Source organism: Phragmites australis, chromosome 3 (assembly GCF_958298935.1).
Source record: "Phragmites australis chromosome 3, lpPhrAust1.1, whole genome shotgun sequence".
In the NCBI taxonomy this organism is placed as follows: domain Eukaryota; kingdom Viridiplantae; phylum Streptophyta; class Magnoliopsida; order Poales; family Poaceae; genus Phragmites; species Phragmites australis.
This window is the reverse complement of record NC_084923.1, coordinates 16,881,950-16,905,364: the sequence shown is the minus strand read 5'-3', so window position 1 is coordinate 16,905,364 and position 23,415 is coordinate 16,881,950. Positions and strand designations below refer to the sequence as shown.

General features: G+C 41.8%; 1 protein-coding gene across 1 annotated transcript; it reads right to left on the bottom strand.

The window, feature by feature from the left end:
• Window positions 1-1,952: 1,952 nt before the first annotated feature.
• LOC133912441 (ABC transporter B family member 25, mitochondrial) lies at window positions 1,953-13,673 on the bottom strand. The gene is made up of 20 exons (XM_062355166.1): window positions 13,258-13,673; window positions 12,163-12,375; window positions 11,472-11,658; window positions 11,230-11,291; window positions 10,532-10,575; window positions 10,002-10,104; window positions 9,767-9,874; window positions 9,523-9,606; window positions 9,367-9,427; window positions 6,943-7,088; window positions 6,496-6,612; window positions 6,300-6,385; window positions 5,536-5,624; window positions 3,987-4,042; window positions 3,770-3,850; window positions 3,192-3,257; window positions 3,021-3,113; window positions 2,874-2,938; window positions 2,659-2,794; window positions 1,953-2,370 (listed from the first exon to the last, which is right to left on the bottom strand). The coding sequence occupies exons 1-20, from the start codon at window positions 13,531-13,533 to the stop codon at window positions 2,227-2,229; spliced, it is 2,217 nt and encodes a 738-aa protein (XP_062211150.1). The 5' UTR covers window positions 13,534-13,673; the 3' UTR covers window positions 1,953-2,226.
• Window positions 13,674-23,415: the final 9,742 nt, after the last annotated feature.

The window sequence follows — 23,415 nt, the reverse complement described above, 5'->3', positions numbered from 1 at the left end:
GGTTGGTGGCGCGCGGCTATGAAGAAGATTGATAAACAACTGAGATGCCAGTTCAACGGTCTCATTCTAGTCTTTTGGTGGAACATTTGGATTGAGGAAACGCTAGGGTCTTCCGAGAGAAGAGCCAAACGGCGTTCGCAGTGGCAAACAAGATTAAGGTTGATTTAGATGAGTTTTTCCTAGCTCGGTTACGGCTTTAGTTGTTCTTACCTTTTCGTAGTCTTGCTTAAACGGTTGTGATTTGGTCTTTGTCTTGAGCCAGAGTTGGTTTTCCCAGCTCTCGGTTCCCTGTGGTGTTTGCGTTCTTTTTATTGGTAAAACTCTTTTACTCCTAGTCTAATAAAATCGGTTGATCTCCTACTGTCCTTTCAAAAAAAGAAAACCAGATCCAAGCAGAAGATCGAACTCACAGTTAATCTCGGTCATAATCTTCCTTGTAAAAGCAAAATCCACCATAAAACAAGAAAATCGTAAAAGAGTTCAAGTAGGAGCACAAATTGGTACAAAATTTCACCACAATTTGGGACATCAACCTCCTAGTGTTGCGGCATCCACTGGGACTATCATCCTCCTCCTGGGTTGCTGGGTCGTGTGGGCCTTGTGCCCATAACAGTATTGTTAATGGTGTTAAAGAAAGCATAAACAGACGAAGATTGTTTATCTATCTGAAAGAAAATTTTCATGTGGATGGGGCACATGCCCCCCCGGAAAAAATTTGTGTTAACGGTGGTCTACTATTTTTCATCGTATTGCATTATCCAGTAAACCCATCAATTAATAACGGAGTCCATAAACCTAGCAGCTGAATCATCCTGTACATTATAAACTCATTAATTACAAAATACCTGGACCTAACAACTTCATTATCTACTAAACTTATCCTCCCCCAATGTCCTCCTCCACTCCAATCTCCTCCATGCCCCTTATCTCAATGCGCAAACAAACAAATTATATGACAAAAAAGACTGACATCTCACAAAGGAAAAATGTAAAAGGTCATCGATGAACATACATTTGTGCCCCCTTGTCGACATGATCAGCAGCTCGGGAAGCAAGCCAGGCAAGTGCTCAACACTAGTGACCAAACTCGAAAATGCCATATCCAAGCAAGGGAAGCCAAGTGTGATAATGCCATATCCAAGCAAGGGAAGCCAAGTGTGATGCCCATGATAAGGTATGCATGTTGTCCCGGGTTCAGCTATTTCATTGAGAGACGTCGGCAGTGTGAATTACTCACAAGGAAGGAGGGAGGTGTGATTAGGAGGAGGTAGTGAGATGTGTGTGATTGCGAGGAGCGACAGTATGAGACCAAGCGAACGCGTCATGCAATCTTCTTGTCATCCACCAGCACCTAAAGCAACTGAACAAGAATTTGAGCGTGATAAAAAGTTCTTACCCAAATGGCTGGTTGGTACATATTGGAGAGAAAGAATGTATCACGCAGCTACCTCTCGTCATTCAATCCAGTGTGTATAAGTGGAATAAATTTGCACATTGTTTGTACAAGTGGAATAAATTTGCACATTGTTTTTGTTCATTCCAATGTTTTCTTTCATCTCAGGTGTTGCCATTTCTTTTACATCAGGCTCTATTGTTAACGGTTCCTAAAGAAAGTAAAATCCAATGGCAAACTTACCACTAAAAAATTGCAAAAATACCACCAGAACTGTCATTCGAGTAGCATTCTTGCAAAAAAAATAAAAAACCAACGACAAATTTGCAAAAGCCCCTATTGTTAATGGCTGCTAAAGAAAGCACAATCTACTGGAGAATAAAGCTGTAACAATGTCTTCTTACCTAATTAATGTGTGGCAAGCAAATATTAACATGAACATACATACCGCGTATTTATTTGAAAAAAAACAGAAAGAGAAATATCTGTTCAAAAAAATAGAAATAGCAATATAAGAGCAACACATACACAACAATGGCATTTATACCAAGTGCCATAATTGACCTCAAACAGTTAAATATTTACTGGGATTATTTCTCATGTTAAAAAAATTGTTACATTACCATGGAAACCTGTCAGGATTGTTTATATTTCTCTGAGGAAAACTTTGCTTCCCGGCTCTCTTTCAAATGGAGATTTGTCTCCTAAGCTGTAAATTTCTGTTCACCACATATCTAAAATCCTAATCCATTTACAAGGCAGAAAAGTTGAGATGCTTTCATTCAATTAAGATTGTATTTTCCCTTGCAAAAGGGAAAAATATATACCATCGATCAAACCTCTAAGCTAACTGCAGCAGCATCAACGGCATCACTGTTGTTCTGCTGCGACCACAATTCTGCATATCGCCCACCCTGTGACAGAAGAAAATCATGTGGTCCTTGTTCCACTACCTGTCCACTCTCCAAAACAATGATCTGAAAATCACATTTGAAATAGAAATTAATTATGTATCACAGGAGACGAATCCAACAAGTATTCACCAGCTTGGAATACAGTGGAAAGCATTGGAACTCAAATATATGATCTGAATAATAGATGAATTCAAAGCGTACTGAGATATATTAAGAAGTTGCAAAAGCAACCTCTTCCTGTCAACTGATTAGTTATTCTGATCCTAATTGTGAATTTTGCAACAAGTGATGATGTCATCACAGATTGAAACAGCCGATGTGTGCTGTTCATGTATGTACAACTATGCATACCTCATCGCATTGCATTGCAGTTGTGAGTCGATGAGCGATAAAGATTGAGGTACGATCAACGGATAAAGTCTTCAGGGAATTCAAAATTGATGCTTCAGTAGTGCTATCAAGAGCGCTTGTAGCTTCATCACATAATCTGACATACATCAGATGAAAATAGTTAAGCCAAAGAGGGCATTAGATAAGCCCATTAGTTGACAGCAAGGGTCACTCACAGAATGGAAGGCTCCTTCAAGAATACACGAGCAATTGACACACGTTGTTTCTCCCCACCACTTAACTGCAATAAAGGTGAGCCACGTTTTTCAGATATACTGACTATAGGAACAAAAGGTTACAACATTTCCTGATTTGGCACTCACCTTCAAACCTCGCTCTCCTACTACTGTGTCATACTTGTTGGGGAAGTTCATAATTGTATCATGAATAGCAGCACGACGGGCAGCATCATAAACCTGTATGGAAATAAACTATAGCCTGCCGAAACAAATGACCATGTTATAACTTCAGAATGTCTTGGAAGAAAATACTACCTCCTCATCGTTTGCCGACAACCGGCCATATTGTATGTTATGCTTAATCGTGTCATTAAAAAGTACCTGCATTCACAGTAATGATGTGAGCTTGGTTGGGTTTGGAACAGTGCTAAATGCTAAATGTTACTAATAATGTACAGACACAAGTCCCTAAAAATGTATAAACAGAATACTTCAATCTACTCAGTGATTTTACTAAGTTGAAGAAAGTTGCACACAAGGCACCAAAACTTTTCCCCTTGTCTATTGCAAATCTATGGATCTAAATAAATCTTAAATCCAGCAGACGTAATGCTGCTTTACTATTTTTTAATTAAAAAGGACTCATGTTGGAATGTCAAATAAATAGTCAAAGATGTTCCCCCAAGAAGCAGAAGTTTCAGGTTACATGGAAAGCAAGCTTATAAAAGAGAACTCAAGAAAAAGAAAACTTGCCCCATCTCTCCGATAAAGAATGTATGATTTTATTTGCATTTTAATACTTCAGAATCAGCATGATTTAGCAAACCCAATAAGAGGGCAACAAAAGTTTGAGAACTGTAGCATTCACAAATATAGAATATCAGAAGGCTTACAGTGTCCTGTGGTACAACACCAAGGCACTTCCGAAGGCTCTCCAGTGTCACTCCTCGAACATCTTGCCCGTCGATTCGTATCTGCCAGGAAGATTAAACAGAAAGCATCACAGGAATGGTAAATTCGATATACATATCTAAAGGTCGATAAGCCATGACATGGACATCATTGATCAGCAGGAAATCGGAAGGGAGATTGATGCTTCTTTGTTCTTACAGATCCTGAAGTTGAATCGAAAAATCTGAAGAGAAGCCTTAGTATGGTGGACTTTCCTGCAGAAGAAAGGTCCAACTAATGAATGGCTCACTAAACCAAAGAATCATGAGCGATGCTAAGACTGAAAAAAAGTTCAGTAACAGCTCTTTTATGACCCAAATTAAAGCACAATTGAACAAGACATCCCCTTTGCTACACAAATATTCACCACAGCCAGCTGTTAATCCAGTTGACAAAACCTAATACTAGAAATCTCGAATAGACGAGATGGAGAAGCATGTCAGGCTGCCAGTTAATTATTAACAGGATCTTATCCAGCTAACTAGATAAGGGCATGTGTGCCTGGCTTCTTTTTTTTAACAGTGCGACCCCATCTGCACGACCTTCATTGGAGGTCTTGGGGCGGAACTCCCGCCGGGGCTCAACTCCACCATAGAGTCGAGTCCCCCACACTCCGTGCGTGCCCACGAGGAAGCCGGGAAAATCCCGAGCTGGCGCATACCCGTGCGAGCACCCGCGCTCGAACACGGGTTGGCTCGGGAGACGCTCCGTCCTTGCCAACCGAGCTGGCGCTCGTATGCCTGGCTTCTAAGCCATATAAAACACCTTACAAATAAGGCCTAGATGATATTTGGGAGCACTCAAACTTTCGGATTGTAAGACTTGTGAGGAGAGGATATTAAAAATAAGGTATTAAAAAAGAATACATTGGCTTCAACATATTTTTAGAGGAAGGGATTTAGGACAAATAAACCTAACAGTAACTGGTTGTTTAGTCCTGGCTAGACTTATTTTGGCAGTGAACTTAGGCATAAGACAGGACAAGCAGGCCCTAAGAAACATATGTGCATCAATTGATGTAAACTTTCTCTTAGCCATGAACACAACGGATTGAAAAAAGGAATCAAGTATTGGCCAATGCTTAATTTCTACTATTTCATTGCTGAATGCTGATACCAACATATGAAGATGTTATACTGGAAAATTCTGATGTGCTCTATAAGAAACATTATCTTTGTTATTGCCCTATTATAAAATACTAGGATCCAATCGGATCATCGATGCTCTTAAAAACCATAATTAAGACGCAAATACTGTACAACAGTATCAGCAAACTAAGAGCAAGGGTTAATGGGTTATCAGCTCTCGTTTGTGTTCTGGCACAAAAGGGGTCTCTAATTTCCAAAAAGGCTTCCTTATGCCCCTGAACTGATATATATTATCTGAAGTAGCCTAAAATATCATAGAAAATGCAAAAGGGCTACTGCAAAAAATTATTATAATACTAATAACTCCAATAGAAAATCACAACAATACAACAACAATAGCCTTTGTCACAAGCAAGTTGGGGTAGACTAGAGATGAAACCCACAAGATCCAACTAAAAAGATGGTGAGAAAACAATAATGATGAGAAAATCACAACAATGACCTTCCTAAATTATCTTCTGATAATATGAACATACGATAACTGATAGAAAGCTTCAAATTTTAAGTCTGGTTACGGAAACAGTTAGCATAATTTGGTAAACAAAGAAAACAAGTTTTACCACTCCCGCTAGTTCCGACTATGGCCACACTTTTTCCTGCAGGTACAGTGAAGGAGGCACCATCAATAATCTTCCTTTCTGGCACATACCTGGAAGAAATCAAATCTTTCAGTCACTCATTAACAAATATGATACTAGATCAGCTGCCTATTCTAGTTTACACAGTAAAATAAGTAACAGATCAGCTTGGCTTAATTCTACAAAACAGGCAATCAGCTTGGCTTAATTCTACAAAACAGGAAAACAACAACATCAAGGATTTCATAATATTACATTTTGAATTAATTATTGCAGTTATAATACAGCCCAATATGCATAGTAATTGTTTCCCGAGAATTTTTGAAAATTAAATTTCGAAGGCTGGGCATGCATTAATCCCAAATGTAAGCAGGGGGGGGGGTGTTAGATAAGAACTGGCGATATTTAACCTGGCTGAACTTGTTGGTGGCGATGGTTGAGATTATTAGATGAAATAAAAATATCATAGTGAGTCATAAAATGGGAACCACTAAATTTAGCTGATCAAAGAATCGTTTGAATGCCATAGATTCACTGCTGAAAGAAGTTTCAGGAAGGCAAAACTCTACCGGATTATATTTATGAGTATTACTTCCACATTTTTTCCAAAAGACAGTCATGGCTACTGATGGTTAGAAGAAAATATGCACCTTGGTGCTCGGTTCTTTGCAACCTGTGTGTTTTCTTTTAGGGGAGAATATAAGCACTTTACTGCACTTAATAATATAAGAGATAGCAAAAAGTACCCAAAATGGACGTTGTCAAATTCAATGCGTCCTCCCTTGAACTGCAAAGGTTGTGCATGAGTCTCATCCTTTATTCCAGGTTTTTCCTAAAAAAAATAAGAAAAACAATAGCTCTAAGTTTCTGAGACTATGATTTAAGTATGAAACTGAAACTGCAATCTATTAGGCACTCAACAATTTAACTACAAAGAGTTACCTCAAGCAATTGAAACATAGACTTCATGTCAATAAGGCTTTGTCTAGCTTCTCGATAGACACTCCCAAGGAAGTTTAGGGGCAATGAAAGCTGGAATAGAAGTCCATTAACCATGACCTGTATGCCAAAATTTCACTAAATTAATCAAAGCCAACCTGCAAATGACCAAGAAAGAGAAAATAGGCAACTGTAGCTTCTTATTAAAACATGGTTAAGAATTGAACAATGATTCTTGTTTAAAATACATTGGTATAGCTTATAGTTCATTTTATCATGGAGTCCCCTCGCTTTACACTTTCCGGTCTAGTGAATAAGGTATTATTGCACAAACATGAATTTACCACCATTCCATATCTTCCTGTGATATGAATAAATTACTAGACATGCCAAAGTGACCAACTCCACATGATATAAGAAACTAATGGATCATGGATAAAAAAAAATTACCAAATCACCCACAGTCAGAGCGCCACTCATTACTCCATATGAGCTCAAAACCATTGCTGTGGATAAAGCAGAGCTAAATATAACATTTTGACCAAAGTTCAGGTAGGCAAGGCTACTTTGGGTTTTCAGCGCGGCATCCTCATATTCTGATCACATCATAAACCAAAAAAAAGGAGTTAATAGACCAGATCTATTTAAGAAAAACAATTTATGAAGTCTGCAAGTTTCACTAGTCAGCTCGGATTCATCAAATCTACGAAGCATAACTTGATGTCCTGTCTAAACACTTTCAAAAACAACTTTTACCATTCCCAATCCTTTGTTAAAATTAGAAAGATCATTTCAAGAATTCAATTCTAATCTTTTTTTTCAAGAACACATTTGAGCAATCAAGATGCAGAAGACAAATATATATACACATCATAGTTATCCCTTATGTATCAGACCCCAATTTACAGGTTTTTGTTTTTTTAAGAAAGATAAACACAATAAAATATCAGTTGGTGAAATAGGTGTATATTGTTAGGAATATAGAGTCCTTATCCTTTACGTATAGGTTACTAGAGTCCTCATCCTGTACTCTCTCATGTACTCTATATACTACCCCCATGGGCTACCATTGAATACAAGTTGCTATTCCTGACATGGTATTAGAGTTAGGTTAATTTTTTTTTTATGGGAGGGGGGGGGGGCGAAACAACTCGTCACGATCTAGCATTTCTCCCTATCGATCCGATTCCTGGCCAGATCCGCCTCTCCCTAGGCCGGATCCACCCCTTCCCCCGTCGGATCCATCTCGACCCCGATCTGCACGCATCCTACTCGATTCAATCCACGTGTCGAGGGAGAAGGCGCATGTCGCATGTCGTCACGAGCCGCCCAGCCCGCCTCTAGCACCACAACTCTCCTTCCCCGCCTGCCCCACCACTGCTCCAACCGAACCACTGTCAGATCTGACCGAGTGGCTACCCGATCTCCTTGCACACCGGGCCAATCCCTCCTCCCACCCATCGAGGAAAAGGGCTCCAGCCAAGCCCCTTGCCGACGCTCACCGAGAGGACGCCTTGGCCGAGCCCCTGCCACCACCAAGATCCATCGTCACCCACGCTAACCGGATTCCACTTCATGGTCACGGCACTTGTCGAGTGGATCTCCAACGCCATTGGCTACTCCGTCTCTAAGCACGTCCCGCTCTGGGAGCTCATCTAGTTCTCACTCATCCCGCTCTAGGAGCTCATCTAGTTCTCACTCGTCGCCAAAACCTCCATCACCGGGATGAACCTCAGTTTCATGCTCAACTCGGTTGGCTTCTACCAAATCTCCAAATTGAGCATGATTCCGGTGGTCTGCTTCATGGAATGGGTGCTGAACAGCAAGCACTACACCACCAAGGTCATATCAACAGTGGTTGTCATGGCAGCGGGTGTCGGGATTTGCACTATCACAGATGTGGAGGTCAATGCCAAGGGATTCATCTGTGCCTACGTGGTTGTGTTCTGCACTTCGCTTCAACAGATCACAATTGGCTCCTTTCAGAAGAAGTACAACATTGGGTCTGGTAGCTGCTCTGTTCCGCGTGGTGCTCTGCTCTGCTCCACTCGTGTGTGTTTTGTGCTGCAGGTGCTCTGCTCTACATGAAGGTGGTGGATTTGCTTTGGGTTGTCCATCTTCTGCTGCTAGTTTCATTTGAGTCTAGCTTTAATCTTTGCTTTCCGTTGTGTCCACATCCAATCGTCTCTCTTTGAGTTCATCTATGCCATGTGAGTCCACATATTGATTCGTCAATTAGTCGATTTCTTTTGTGGTTAGCTAAATATTCGTCTTTGTTTAGCTAATCTTTTCATGTCGTTATTGATGCAACTTAGCCATCTAGATCTTTCTGTAGCTTTAGTGACGTCGTTTGTTGACTTACTACTCGTCATTGCTTTGTTTGCAATTCTTGATCTAGGGCATCTTTTTTGTCATCTTGGTCTTTCTGTAGCTCTTGTGACAATTTTGTTTGTCGTCTTGCTACTCCTTATCGTTGTGTTGCAATTCTTGACCAAGGGCGTTCTTTGTTGTCATCATCACGACTCTACTCATGTGCTTCACTTTGCACTTCTTCGGCTTGATTCGATAGGATTAGGTGTAGTACTTAGTGTCCACTCTACGACGGCTTTGAAGAGACAGATTTTGGATGTATTAAGTGTAGTACTTAGTGTCTACTCTTTCAAATGCAACGCTATTGCATATGCCTTGCATTTGAGGGGGCGTTAGGAATATAGAATCCATATCCTTTGCGTATAGGTTACTAGAGTCCTTATCCTGTACTCCCTCATGTACTCTATATATTGCCCCCGTAGACTATCATTGAATACAAGCTGATATTCCTAACATACATACGATAAATATTTCTTCAAAGAATAAATCCATATATGTACTCACTCTTCAAATACTTGTCATACTTCTCAACTTCAAATTGTTCGTTGTTGAAGTATTTTACAGTCTGTACACAATTAAACAAATATGTTAAGTTCTTACAATAGAGCAAGGGTAGGAAAATGGACCAGAAACCAGAGTAATGGACAATCATGGGATGACCTCATAATTCAGAAGGGAGTCAACTGCCACTGTACTAGAAGCATTATCAGCTGCGTTCATGGCTGTCCTGAACTTAGTCCGCCACTGCATAACAGGAGTAAAAAACAAAGGCACCAGTGAGAAACCAGAGTAAGACATTACTAGACTCACACGAAGACCTCATTAGAAAGATGAATTGAACATTTTGAGTAATCAAGAAGATCTTGGGAGATTATAGGTATAATGTCACAGATTGTGTTCGTACCTGGGTGACAGCCAAAGTGAAAGCAATATAAGTAGCAACTGAAACTGAAGTAATCCAAGCAAAGGAAGACCCAAAACTGTAAGCAAGTATACTCGACACCATGGCGATCTGTAAATGAGAAGAAAGACGGAAGGCAGACGTGAAGCAGCAGAAAAGCCCGACAAATAAGTGACATACACGGGCAACATGCACAACCAATGGTCTGTAACAGTCACAGACAATAATTTACTATTACCTCTAATATGGTGGGAACAACATTGAACACCATCACTGTAAGAATGTAATTTATTGCGCGACTGCCTCGATCAATTATGCGATTTAGACCACCAGTTTGTCGGCTGGAAACACAGAAGCAGGTAGGAAAATATAAGAATGGCTTCAAATAATCTCCACCTCAAAAGTACTGAAACTCACCAAATAATTCAGTAACAAACAGTGCTGATTTCTAACTTGTTCCCACACTGATTTCATATTATACGCGCGCGCACTACTACCTTGCTCACTGGGAGCACAGTGGGTCGATATTGATGACAACAGTGCAATCCCTAGACTGAGTTTTCATCACTTTCAGCAAACATTAAGTGTCAATTTCATACCATAATCAAGCAGTCAAGCTATGAATTATCTAAAGTTATTTGTCTAAACAACTATAGTTGCTTGTGATGTTTTTTTCAAATCTATTATCAAGAAAACGAATAATGCATTCCTTCACCAAACTGAGAGAAGAACCATGATGGCATGAATTTGAACACTTCCTAGAAGTACCTTAGATGATAACGAAGATCAAGCTCATGCAAGTGAGAAAAAACCTGCAATACCAAGAGAGCTCACGAATTAAAGTAATTCAGAATTTTTACCATTTAAGCATACTCTATGTGAGCAGCATGAATAATATCTATAATCATAAGTATCTAATGCTTCAAGATAGATCAAAGAATGATGATTCAGTGAACTGAGTAGTAGCTTAGTTGAAGATTACACCCGGACTCGAACCTAGGGCACGCCGGTTTATGGGTACCTCCCTGAGAAACTGGTTTCAGCGAGTTTTCTGGCCAGCCAGAGTTCGGTACTCCCCTACCTTAATTTTTTTTTTAAATGCCAGGGGGGAGTCTCTCCTCGTGGTCGAGAAAAAAAAATGATGATTCAATTAAGATTTTTTTTTTCAGATGGAGTAATTCATATGTAATCTTCAACACATCTTCATCGAACAACATATTTGTGAGTGCCCGCAGATCAGCATCAAAACAGTAACACTTGCACCAGTCAACCAAAAACTGGAAGTAACTGTTGTTATTTCATGAATACAAAAGATACATAGGACACCTACGCATAGCAGGAAAACATGATATTTCATTTAAACAAAGATTCAGAATTTTTTGGAACATCTGGATAGTTACAGCGAAAGGTAGATGATCGGGAACCATCACTAAGGCATGGAAAGTAAAAAGAAGTTCAACATTTACCATTCTAGAGACTGAACGGATGGCTCTCAAGGTCACTTTAGAGAACACAGCATTTCGCAATTCTGGCAACACAGATGTGACCATAAGGAACAAATCATAGTGATATACATTTCAGCAGGGTTACAGAGAAATGTATCTGAAAATTCTCATTTGCAAGCTCTTGGGAGCTTCAACAGCTGTCGGAAAAAAAATGCTAAAAAGATACATCACAAGAAATTTTGTTTAAAAAGGGGGGCATTTACCTGTACAGGCAGATACTCCTGATCGTGCAATTCCATAACCAATCAGAACAGCTGCTGGGCTTGCAAAGAGAGCCAATAGGGTGGCATTAGTTTCTGTGAACGATGCCAGTGAGGCTTCAGCACCACTAAGGGCTGCAAGCCAATCGATAGCGAGCTTAAATACGAAAGGCACTTGAACATTTATAACCTGGTGTTCATAGTAAATGAAAAAGGTCAGGTAAGGAAGTTGAAAGTTCAATGCAATAACTTCCATCATTTTAGTTCACCCTATTTTTTATATCCTAATTATAGGGACATGGTTCTTCCTTTAACTTCACATTTAACGATAAATGACTAGTGTGTAGACTACCTAAGTTACCATAAGTTACATCAAATAGTCCAAATAAGTCCTATCCTATAAAGGGGGGAAATGAAGGGGGGAGGGGGTGCCATTGCAGCAAGTGTCGTGAAAATGCACCGCATTCCAACCAAACAAAGCAACTAGACTATTGATATTTGATTTTGAGCCTACAGCATGATGCTCAACAAAAACTTTTATAAGAAAAGCAGTAGCTCAAATGGGATTGCTGGCATGTGTCGTTAATGCTTATGATAAAAATACAGAAGGCTTGTCCATAAAAAAAAATGAGGTGTAATATTTAGCCACATACTTATTCATATAGATTACCGTTTTTAAACAAGTAGCACTTACCTTTGCGCCAACTAAGAGACCCAACGACAACACAAGCCTGAGGCGGAAGTCGGGGCTGTCATTTAACAATAAGTACTTCCAAAGGTTTTTCAGGATCTGTGTATCTGCTATCTGGTGATCGACATCCTTTTTCGCAACATCTTTCTGCACCTTGTCATCAGCCGGCTTCCCAGCTGCCATGGCATTGGCAGATGTGGAGAATGCATGCCCTTTCTGCAAACATTGCGAGAATCACAAAATCAAATTCCTTTTGTTAAAAAAAAACTCGAACACAGGGAGAAGACATCCACTTGGCTTTGCCTTAAGAGAGAGGAGTACCGAACCCTTTACGGAGGTACTCACACGACCTACGAGCACCCGGGTTCAAGCCCGGGTGGGCGGCCTCTTAGCTGGAGGCTCAATCAACCGAGCTATGGCTCGGTTCTCAACATTCCTTTTATTAAGAAAAATAACAGAACAAAGGCAACAAACTTTTACTTATTTCTGTGCTTTAATAATGGAAGTCTAAATCAACCATGACAAATTTGAATAGTAACATCTTTTCAGATGGAATTAATGCAGTGTAGATTCAACAATAGTTGCTTCAAGGAATCAGAATAAGAAGTAAAAGAATAATAGAGTGGTAATTTTTGCATCTGGCTTGAACTTTGTTTTGTGCTTTGATGGATTAGACTGGAAAAATGTCATAAGCTAATAAATTGTGGAGACTAGAATGCAAGCATCTCAATAGAGGCAATTTCATAGAAGCAAGGCTATACTGAAGTTTTACTAATTTTATCCTTTCGGAGCCACTAAACTACAAAACTGAGACACAAAACGAACAACCCCACTAATATCATCACCAATGTTTTACTTTTTTTAATCACAAAGCTATCAACGAATCACTACTACTATTGCCCACTCTTTTCCTAACTATTGCCCGCTGTTTTGCTACGAACTTCTCACTATTGCCAACTGTTTTGCTACGAACTTCACACTAGACACTAAGCGTACTCGAACATACGCATTATGCAAATAAAATCGATAACACTCACTACTGTTTCTAAACAACCCTGAATCCAAACCACTACAAATGCGGTAGTAAGCACAGATTACCGCGTCGCGGGGAGGCCGCGCGCCGTGCGGTGGGTAGGCGGAATCCGGCAGGAAGATGCTGAAGCGGCCAAACGAGGCGCCTTTCCCGGGCCAAATACTGCAGTTTGGTCCGAAGCCTCCGAGCAGAGGGCTGGGGAGAGGCTTCGGCACGCGCGGCCCATTAATGGCTCCGTTGTGCCGCCGCAATCCGGAGGCAGCGGCGGTGGTCGGGGAGGGGTCGAAGCGGGAACCGCGGAGGAGGTGGCCCGCCGCGAGTATGCGGGAGGAAGGCCGCATGGCGCTCGCCCGCGGCGGTTGCGATGGGTGGAGAGGAGGGTCGCCGGGCGCAGCGTGAGAGCGGAGTTGGACTCGTAGAGGAGAATAGGGTGTTCTCTTCCTCTTCTCTTTTGTCGTTTTAATTCTTTTAACAATTTCCCTATTGTGTTTTAAATCAATGAAGATACAACGTACGTACAAATTTAGATGTAAGCACCGTTGACCTCCACTTTGATCACATCGACTTATCAATACTATATACGGTGGCGAAATCCATGAGCGCTAGCCCTTGTTAGTGTAGCTATGGTAGCAGCGGACTCTGGTACTAGCTTATATATACGTATATGTATATATGTATACATATATGTATATATGCATGTGTATGTATATATAGTATATGTATATGTGTATATATATGTATATATATATATATGTAATTTTTATTTTTCAGAAAATTCTAGGAAAACATTAAAATAAATATTAGTTATATTGATAAATGGGTTGAAAAAAATCTAAATACAAATAAAAATATATAAAACTCAAAAAAAGATATGAAACAATTTTTTTAGGTTAATATTACTTTCATCTACATGTTAAAACTATGTGCATGTATAAAGTACTATTGCTTTGTCTACAATTAATTGAATGTGTTAAACATTGATAAATTCATAAATAAATATTGAAATGCACAAAATTTGTGAACCTATTTTTTTTAATCTTCTTTTGTCATGCTCTGTACAGCAAAATAAAAATAGACGTGACGTAGACGCACCATCAGACTAGTAAGCAATCACCGACTAGCGGTGAAGGCGGCAACTAGTGACGACGCTAAGTGGCAGATGTCGCGGCTTTCACTCTCATCCTCCTCTCTCCCTCTCATCTTCCCTCTCGCAAGGTCGCGGCTCTGGTTGTTGAGCCCAACGAGTCTATGGCTCGCGTGGCAGTCAGATTCACAACATGGCGTCCCGAATCCTGCTCATCCGGTGGCAAGATCCACATGACCAACGGTGCGGCATCGTGGCCAAGTGACACATCATTGGATCCGCGTACTCAACGACGTCGTGCGGTGGCCGGACGGCACGGCAACTAGATCCACACGACCGACGATGTGGTGATCAGTTTTGAGCGCAAGGTGGGCACAACAACATGATTCGTGCCCCTAGTGACGCGGCACGGTGGCCAAATCCATGCCACTTATGGGTGGTCCCTGTGTAGTACGCTACAAGTGTGGCAATGGTGGCTCGACGATATAGCGGTCGTGTCTACATGCCCTGTGATGTGGCAGTTAGATCCTATGCTCCCGACATGCGCAGCAGTCTTATGTCATAGGGTCGTCATCGTTTCTCCAACTCTCTCTGAGACTTCACCGTGGCCTAGTGTTTTGTGCCTCTTCTCACGGCACTCATCCTAGTCCCGGCATCTTGTAAGCTCATCCTCTTCCTAAATATATCTCCTTCCCTAGATATGACACACGAGAAGCTCTACAGTCTGGCGTTAGCGACACTCAAGGGTGTTGTTTCCTCGTTGGAGGTGATGTTGTGGTGCTTCTGACCTTCTTTGGGAGGCTCCCAGGGTGAACCAATTTTGGTTGTTTTCAGATGAGTGATGGGGGTACCTTTGACGTTGTTACCTCTTTGAAGGCGTTGTTTAGGAGTTGTTCTTCATCGTGTTTTTTGGTCCGACCATCTTGGGTTTCACCTTGGGTTGTTCGGCGACAAGGTTGACCAAATCAGGCCTAGTGCAACTAGGCATATGGTCAGGTATTGTGATGTCTTAGGCCTAATTTAGCTAGGTAGTTACCCGTTGTACTCTGTTTTTTGCTTAGTTTTCTCGAATTAACTAAGCGTTATACCTGTGCGGGGACCCTGCAGGTGCTGCTGGGAGCCGAGCATGGGCGAGTAGTGGCCTAGGGTAGGCTACGGTGCAGCGAATAATTAGCGACGAGGCAGGCGGAGAATCGGTGATGAGGTGGGCGGTGACATGACGCCGAGGCAGGCGGGAGCTAAGGTGGGTCCGGGCAGCAACGCGGTGATGAATCAACGATGAGGTGGGTGGAGAATGGGCGACGAGACGGGCGATAATGTAGCTAGGGTTAGAGTTAGGCAAACGCTTAGGCCATTGGCCGGTGGGCTAGGCTAGGCGCCTGAGCTACCAGCTGTGCGATCCTTTTTAGGTGTCCATGGATACCAATAGGTGAATATTTGCCCTCGCTCTAGACCCGCGACCTCTGCGGGGCAAAGTTTGCCCCCACCCCACCAAGTGTAAAACTCGTAGAGACCGGAGTCAACCTGCTCTGTTGCTAGACCTAAGTAGAGGAAGGTGCATAAACATCATGGGGTCTGACAATTACGACAAGACCAATGAGTTAAATTAGGTGGTCACAATTTTGTCGAGCAGTGAGACAAGAAGGGCACCATCGATTGTGGACCGTGGCAGCTGTAAATGGAGCTTCACTATGCTTGACGACGACATATCTCAAGTTAATGATACTTCATGACGACATATCTCAAGTTTGGTACAGTAATTGATATCGTGTCATTTCATAATACTAATTCATTTCAATTTGCTCATAATAAAGGGTCGTAATGTTGATCGTTGTGCAAAATTCACTGCGCACGAGCTAGGCAATCGTAGTGGCTCTTCACAAGACCAATTTTCCTCAGCTCCGTGTCTCTTACTATCTTGTTAATAAATGCAAGCTCTCATCTTTCGCTAACAACATAGTTATCACTAGGATGTCGTGAAACCGTACAATCAGTCATTCAAATATATAGTGTCGTCAAAGATTTAGACTGGTTGCTAATATACATGTGCCACAGAGCCGTGTGATACGTAGAGAACTAAAATGGCAAGTTAACCTTGCATGTTCTATTCCCTTCCAAGATGCGTAAGAGAGAAATTGAGAAAATCACAGGATTTCCTTACGGTATACTACTAGTTAGGGCTTTTTTTGGAGCACATGATTTTCCTAGATTTCATAAAAAGCAGTGGAACATTTATGGAGCAAATTGGCGAGCTGAGTACAGGCATTCCTTCTCCTAATCCATGCGTGGTTGGACACGCATAACAGACGTCTCAGAGTCAAATCAACCAAGTTATGGTAACCATGGTTGGCATGTGGTGCGAGTCGTCGAAATCCGGCTTCCCGAGCAACCATTCAGGGTCACGCGAACAGTTCGAGAAACGTGCTGGAGTCTTGAGAAAGCAACGTAAAGTAGGGTATTTAACTTTTTGCTAATTTTACAGGATGAGTGGTAACAAATTTGTCACTCTAGCCTATATTTAGTGACTCAGATGGTCTTACATATCAGTGAGATATCAAATTAACACACAATTACAAATAGTTAAATAATCCACGTAAAATAGGTTGGACCAAAAGTTGCATAACTGAATAGTGGACGACAGGACGAGTCTTGGCCAAGCACTGTCCACCGGTGGCGTACAAGGTTTGCAACCACTTTTCCCGTAGCGTAGAGGAACGAAGCCGTTCAAATTTTAACACCACAGCTCTAGCTCGTATCTTATACTACCATCTGTATGGCTGGCATTCGTTTTTGGTTGCTGGTCTGCTCTGCGCTGTCCGCTGTGAAGCTTCTGCTGTAGAGTATGGATGGTATGCCTCGGTCGTTCCTCTCCACACAGAATGAACGAGCGAGCAGCCCAGCCCAGCCCACTTGAGGTGCCGAAATCGTCTTGGGACACACGCACGTTATGCACGCCTAGAGAGTAGCGCCAACGAACTTTGCTCGCGGGAGATCTTGTCGGTCGTCGACCCATGAGAGTAAGTGAGCAACTCGTATCAGCATCATCGTCAGAGTGTGTGTCACGCTGTGAGCTAAGCAGCAGCGCATTGGTGGCCAGACTTTAAAGAAAGAAAAGGCAAGTGATCCAGAGCTGAGAGGAGTCTCAGTCAATAGCAAGATGGAAAAGGGTACTCAATGTTCAGTTTTAGGACACTACTTTAGTTTATTTTGTTTTATCAGTTTAAGTATGTGGAAGTGTGATCAAATCCCCTGCTCATTGACTGTCGCCGTCGTCGGCCGTGTGAGCGGCGACAGCCTCCTGCAATGCCGAAGCCGGCTACTATTGCTGACTTCCACTTTCCACATTTCCTCTCCTTTCGTTCCCTTCAAGATCTGCAGTGATCGGTTCCGGACCTGGCGTGTGTGATCTGAAGCTCCTGACATGAGGTTGTTTGCGATCTCAGTTTGACAGATCGGGTCGGTGTCCTCCTGTGCAGCAACGCAGGTGGATGCCTGTTTGCGTGGTGGCTCGGGCGGACATCTGGCCGGCGTGGTGGCGCTGCCCGTGATATCCTCCAAGCTGCGAGGTTGTTTGGGGTCTCGGTCGATCCGGTCAGCGTGCTCTTTAGTGGTGTTAGAGGGGGGCGGTGCGGTGGGTGAATACTCCTAATCTAGGATAAGACGATACGATGTCTGTGGGCGTCATTTCTCTTCCTGAGGCATCATCATAGGGCTTTGGCATTTGTCTTCATTCCAGGTTCTCATATTTATGGGATGAAAAATCATTGGTCCGGTTTTCACTAGAACAGGCGACGATATCATTCCTAGCATTGCTTTCTTTCTTGGAGACATTGTTGCTAATATACTAGCCTTCAACTCTGCGGCATTGATCGTTGATGGAGTTTGGCTTTAAATGCTTGTGAGTTGCTTAAGATGTCATTACTCTTCACCTCCTATTTGCGGACAGATATTAGATTTTCAGGAGTTTTCAAGATTCCTTCAATCTAATGTGAAAGATGGTTGAGACTAATTTATCCTTTAGGAGCAGTGGCAATAGCGGGAAATAAGCATCTCATGGATTTATATTTATTGGTCTTTAGGAGCTAAAGATCTTGGTGTGAAATTCAATACTTCTATGTGCATAGTGCATTTTATCTTTTTCTTTCTTCTTTTTTATGTGTAATAGCTACGTACACCTATAAAGTGGAGAGGCTGGAACATTATTTTATCTCGAAATAAAGTTTTCTTCATCTAAAAAAGTATATGAAAGTGTATCTTTAGTTTAACTTAGTGAGTAGGGGGTGAAAAAGGTATAGATATTTCCCGTCCGTCCAACTGACCGAAGCCGTACGAAGCAAATATGGGATGCAACAATGCCTATCTGATACTATTCGATATTATCTGTGTCTGACTTCGACTCTGAGAAAAAAATAAGATAGGATACATGATGACTGATATCCGTCTAAAGTATCTAAATGTTATATGTTATAAGAAAATATATTGTGATTTCACTTAAAAACATGATAATATATAGATAGATTATCACACATCTGTAGAGAGATAATACTGAATGCTCATATTTTCACATCTCAGCGATCATTTTATTTATGCTCACTTTGATTGCATCCGTGTATTGTTTAATGTGTTGTGTAGGGATGCAAGTGAAGCAAAAAATTTCTATCTGACTAACTGAAAGTTTGCGGTACCATCTATATTAACTCCGACTCTGAGAAAAAAATATAGGATAGGATACAAGATGAAGAAGTAATTATCCGATACTATCTGCATCTAACTTCAACTCTAAGAAAAAATATAGGATAGAATACATGATGAGCTATATCCATCTGTATCTGATCCGATTACACTCCCATTAGTGAGTTTTGAATCGACCCAACTAAAAAAACTCACATCCCTACTAGAAAGCTATGGCGACATGGAATACTCTATGCACATTTCTACACAAAGTAAGGTATTTTAAACGGAGCATTTTGAGTTTCAGATATTGAGAACCATCCAACCAACACATGCCCCTGATGGATTCAATGTGGAGTCGTTGCCCACCCAACTACTGAAGAGAGAGAATTCCTTCTGCGCCATTGAAAATTCAGACCCACATATCATTAACATATCAAGGGAATGGATGAATTTCAGTAATACAGGAGCAATTTATTCACTACTAAAAGGCCCTAAACTTGCCAACACAATGTGGCCTGACTACATAGCCCATTCTACCCAACTCCTCCCTTTTCAACTCGGGCAGCCGACCCACACTTCACTTGAAAAGAGGAAAGGCCTAGCTACATGCGGAAACGATATATATTGTGCGTGGTATCGTGTAAGTGCTATAGCCGCTCCATAATCTTCCTCTCGACGCAGCTATCCTCTTCTTCCTCCTCTTGCCTGTCCCATGGCAGTAATGCCATCATTCGTCCTCTCACCCTGATGTGCCCACCCTGCCCTTCCACACTGGCATCGCACACCTCCTAAGGTTAGGGTTAGGGCTCTAGGTTCTTTGTGCCTAGGTTCAGAGGGAGGTCGGGGCCCGCGGCTGGACCGGCAGTGGCTGCGAAGAGGCAACGGTGGCACCACTGGAGCCGCAGGTGGCAGGGCTGGTGGCAAGGGCGTAAAATCAATAGCCCCATAACGTCGGGTTAGCATAGCGGTGGGTCCAGCCATGGGAGCCATTAGAGACGTAGAAGGAGGGTAGGGTGGGGGTGACGGCGTGAGATGATTCTCACCGGAGCCAAGTGTTAACGACTGCTTCAGCACGTCGCCTGGTTTTACAGAATCTCAACAAGCTAGCCAACTATCTTGTCGTAGGAATAGCTCCTTTGCATGTATGTATCGTTAGCCTCAGCGCATGTGAGCACTTCTGTACTTGAAAGTGCATCTAGCACTTATGTGTGATTTTGGTAACTAATGATAATACATATGGATTAATAACGTTATTGAGAATTATTAGTAGGTTGTTTCATAGGTTATGCATAGAGAAGAGATATGCATGGGCTCTAGGTAAATCGGGAAATTGAAAGTGCATCAAGATGAATGAGCTCTTAGTGATGCTAGGTGATGCTCAATAAGATTGACAATATGTATGAATGCTAATAAGTTACTTGTAGAGATCAAGTAACTTAAGGTATAAAAGTTATCAATTGAGTTTTATGGACTAACTCATGTGTTTTGTGCTTGAGAGTGAGTTGGGGTTAGAATCCATAAGAAGGCATGAATTGAGTTGAGATATTCTATATGCCAAAAGTGAAGAACAAGATTGTACTTCATATATGATAAAGTGAATTTATTGAAGATGTCGAATACAAAGTGGTTTTCTATGGCAAGACGGTGAAGAGCAAGCAAGACTCGGCTGCGATGGACCATCCGGTGGTAAAGGGAAAGCAAATAGCTTGGTGTCAAAGGACCAAGGCAGTGGTGAAGAGCGAGTGAAGGTTTTGCACTTATATCGTGAGAGGTCATGTGAAGCTACTGGTGATTCACATCAATCACATGAAGAATCAAGAAGAGATGGAGTGATGATGATATAAAAGTTGACAACCCTCTAAGTTTGAAGGAAAAAAGTACTTGAAGGTATTCAAAGACTCAATATGATTCAAACATGTTTTATCTTTGAAATTGAGTATAGGTATGACACACTATTAAGAGGGATGCACCATGAGCTATTTGTTGTGTCTCAATGCTCAAGAGTTTTCTAATCAAACCCAAAGTGAGAGTTCGCTTTTAAAAGTTCGGTGCCAAAATATAGAAGTGTCTGAATTAGGCTTCGGAGTGTTTCTAGTTTGATCCAATGTGTTTGAGGTCATGATTTCAGTTGGGATGTGTATCCCTCTAAATAAGCTTTCCGTAGAGTTCAAAATCATCAAATCGAACTTCAGGATCAAAAGTTATCGCCGTTTTCAGAAGGTCAGTTGTGTTGAACTCGGACATTCCAGGTTGACCCGGATACTTTGGGTTGTCCGGAGTCTCTGTGTTAGGTTTCGAACCAAGTGGTCTGTTAGGACCTAAGTGTTTCACCCAGATACTCTTGGTTGGCCCGGTGACTCCGGGTTGACCCAGATACTTCGGGTTAGTACAAAAAGGTGTGTAACGGCTAGTTTTTGGGGGTTGGATATATATAGCCTCTCACCTTCATTCTTTGTTGTTGCTACTTGGGCACGAAAGAAAAACCCTCTATAGCCAAAAAAAACTCCTTCCCACTCTATTTTAGTAAGACATTTAAGAAGAAAAGTGAGTTGGGTTGAGAGATTTAAAGATTAAGTGCAAGTGGGCTAAAATTCATTCTTGAGCACTCGAGTTCATCGACAAGAAGTTCATCATCGTGTTTGTTACTCTTGGATCTTTGAGCTCCTAGCCGGCTAGGTATCATCGGCGAGCACATAAGGTTGTGGTGTGCAGCGGAAAGTTTGTAAAGGCTTTGATTTTGCCTCCGTAAGGGAAGAAATCAAGAGTGAAAGCTAAGCTCAAGTGTGATCGAGTTTGGAGAGGAAAATATTTGAGAGAGACCTGGCTCAAGTGTGACCGAGTCCCTCAATGAAGACGTAGGAACCTCTAGAAGAGGTGTTTGAACTTTAGGAAACAAATCTTGTGTCTCCTCTCTTATTTCCTTGTTCTTGTATTCTTGCTCAATATTTGGGCATATTGTGCTATCTACTTGTTCGTGTGAAATTGATTGTAGGTTTTCCATAGATCTACTTGGAATCATCGGAACACATGACTTCACTTGGTTTGAGCTAGAACCCTTTAGTCATTGTTTAATTTTAGTTTCGAGATTATTTTCTTCTGAACCCGAAGGTTCCAGATTTAACCTGGATACTCCGGATATTGTACAATCAGTTCTGAATCCGGAGTATCCAGGTCAACCCGGAGTCTCTGGTGAATAGTATTTTTAGGATTTTCAACTAGTGTTTTCTTACATATCTTTTGTCACCCTAGGATTGTAACTTTCACACTTATTTAGGGTGATTGTGCAATAGTTGAGTCTAGAATATTTAGGATTTTCACTTATGAAAAATTCGTTAGTTAATTTTTCGCTGCAAGTTTAGACCAACAGGAAAAGGGGACGAATTTTTATAAAAACGCTTATTCATCCCCCTCTATGCGACATCATTATCCTTTCAATACTACCTATAAATATAGGCTTCATCTATGTTTGCAATACATCTGAGCAAGACAATTCTACATGGTATCGGTAGTCTACCAATCCTGAGCATCATGTCCTCCTTACTTCTCTCTCACCATGGTTGATAACACCACTGGCCAACAACAACATTTAGCTCCTCCACCGGCCACAACCCCTTCCTCCTCCTTCGCTGATGTCCCCATATCACATGCCATCTACAACCTGGATATCAAGTCCCTCATTCCTTTCACACTTGATATCCAAGCCAACAATTTCACCAAATGGCAAACTCTATTCATTGTCATTCTTAGCCAATTCAATCTCAAGGAGCATGCCGAAGACAATAAGCCCCGCCACAATGATTCTGATTGAGTCAAAGAGAACTTCACGGTTCTAATGTAGATCTATGCCACCATCTCTGACGAGCTGCTTGATATGGTCATGAAGTCGTCAGCTACTTCCTATGGCATCTGGCATCATCTTCTCGCCATCTTCACTGGCAATAAGCCCAGTCATGATGTCCACCTTTAAGCTAAATTTTATTGCCTTTCTCAAGGTGATCTTCCCATCTCCACCTATCGCCACAAGCTCCAAACACTTGCCGATGCCTTTGCCGATTGTGACCAACCCATATCTGAGTGCGCTCTTGTGCATCAGCTCATCCGGGATCTGAGCCCTAAGTTTCGTGTTCTTTAGACTCCCTTGTCAGCTCTACCCACATTTCCCACCTTCCTGCAAGCACGTGATCTTCTCACTCGCAAGAAATCGTCGCAACAAAGCTTGGCCAAGCTGAAGGCTACTTCTACACTCATTGCCTCCAACTCCACCACTGACGCGCCTTCACCACATCGTCACCAGCTTGACTGGGCATCCACTGGATCTGACCGTGGATGCGACCGTGGCCGCAACGACAATACTACCTTCAGTGGTTGAGGCACTCTGTCACCCTACAACTATCAGCAGCAGTATCCCTATTCATTCTGGGGACCTCCAGCACCTCCCAATTGGCGTGCTCCATGGACTGGTGCA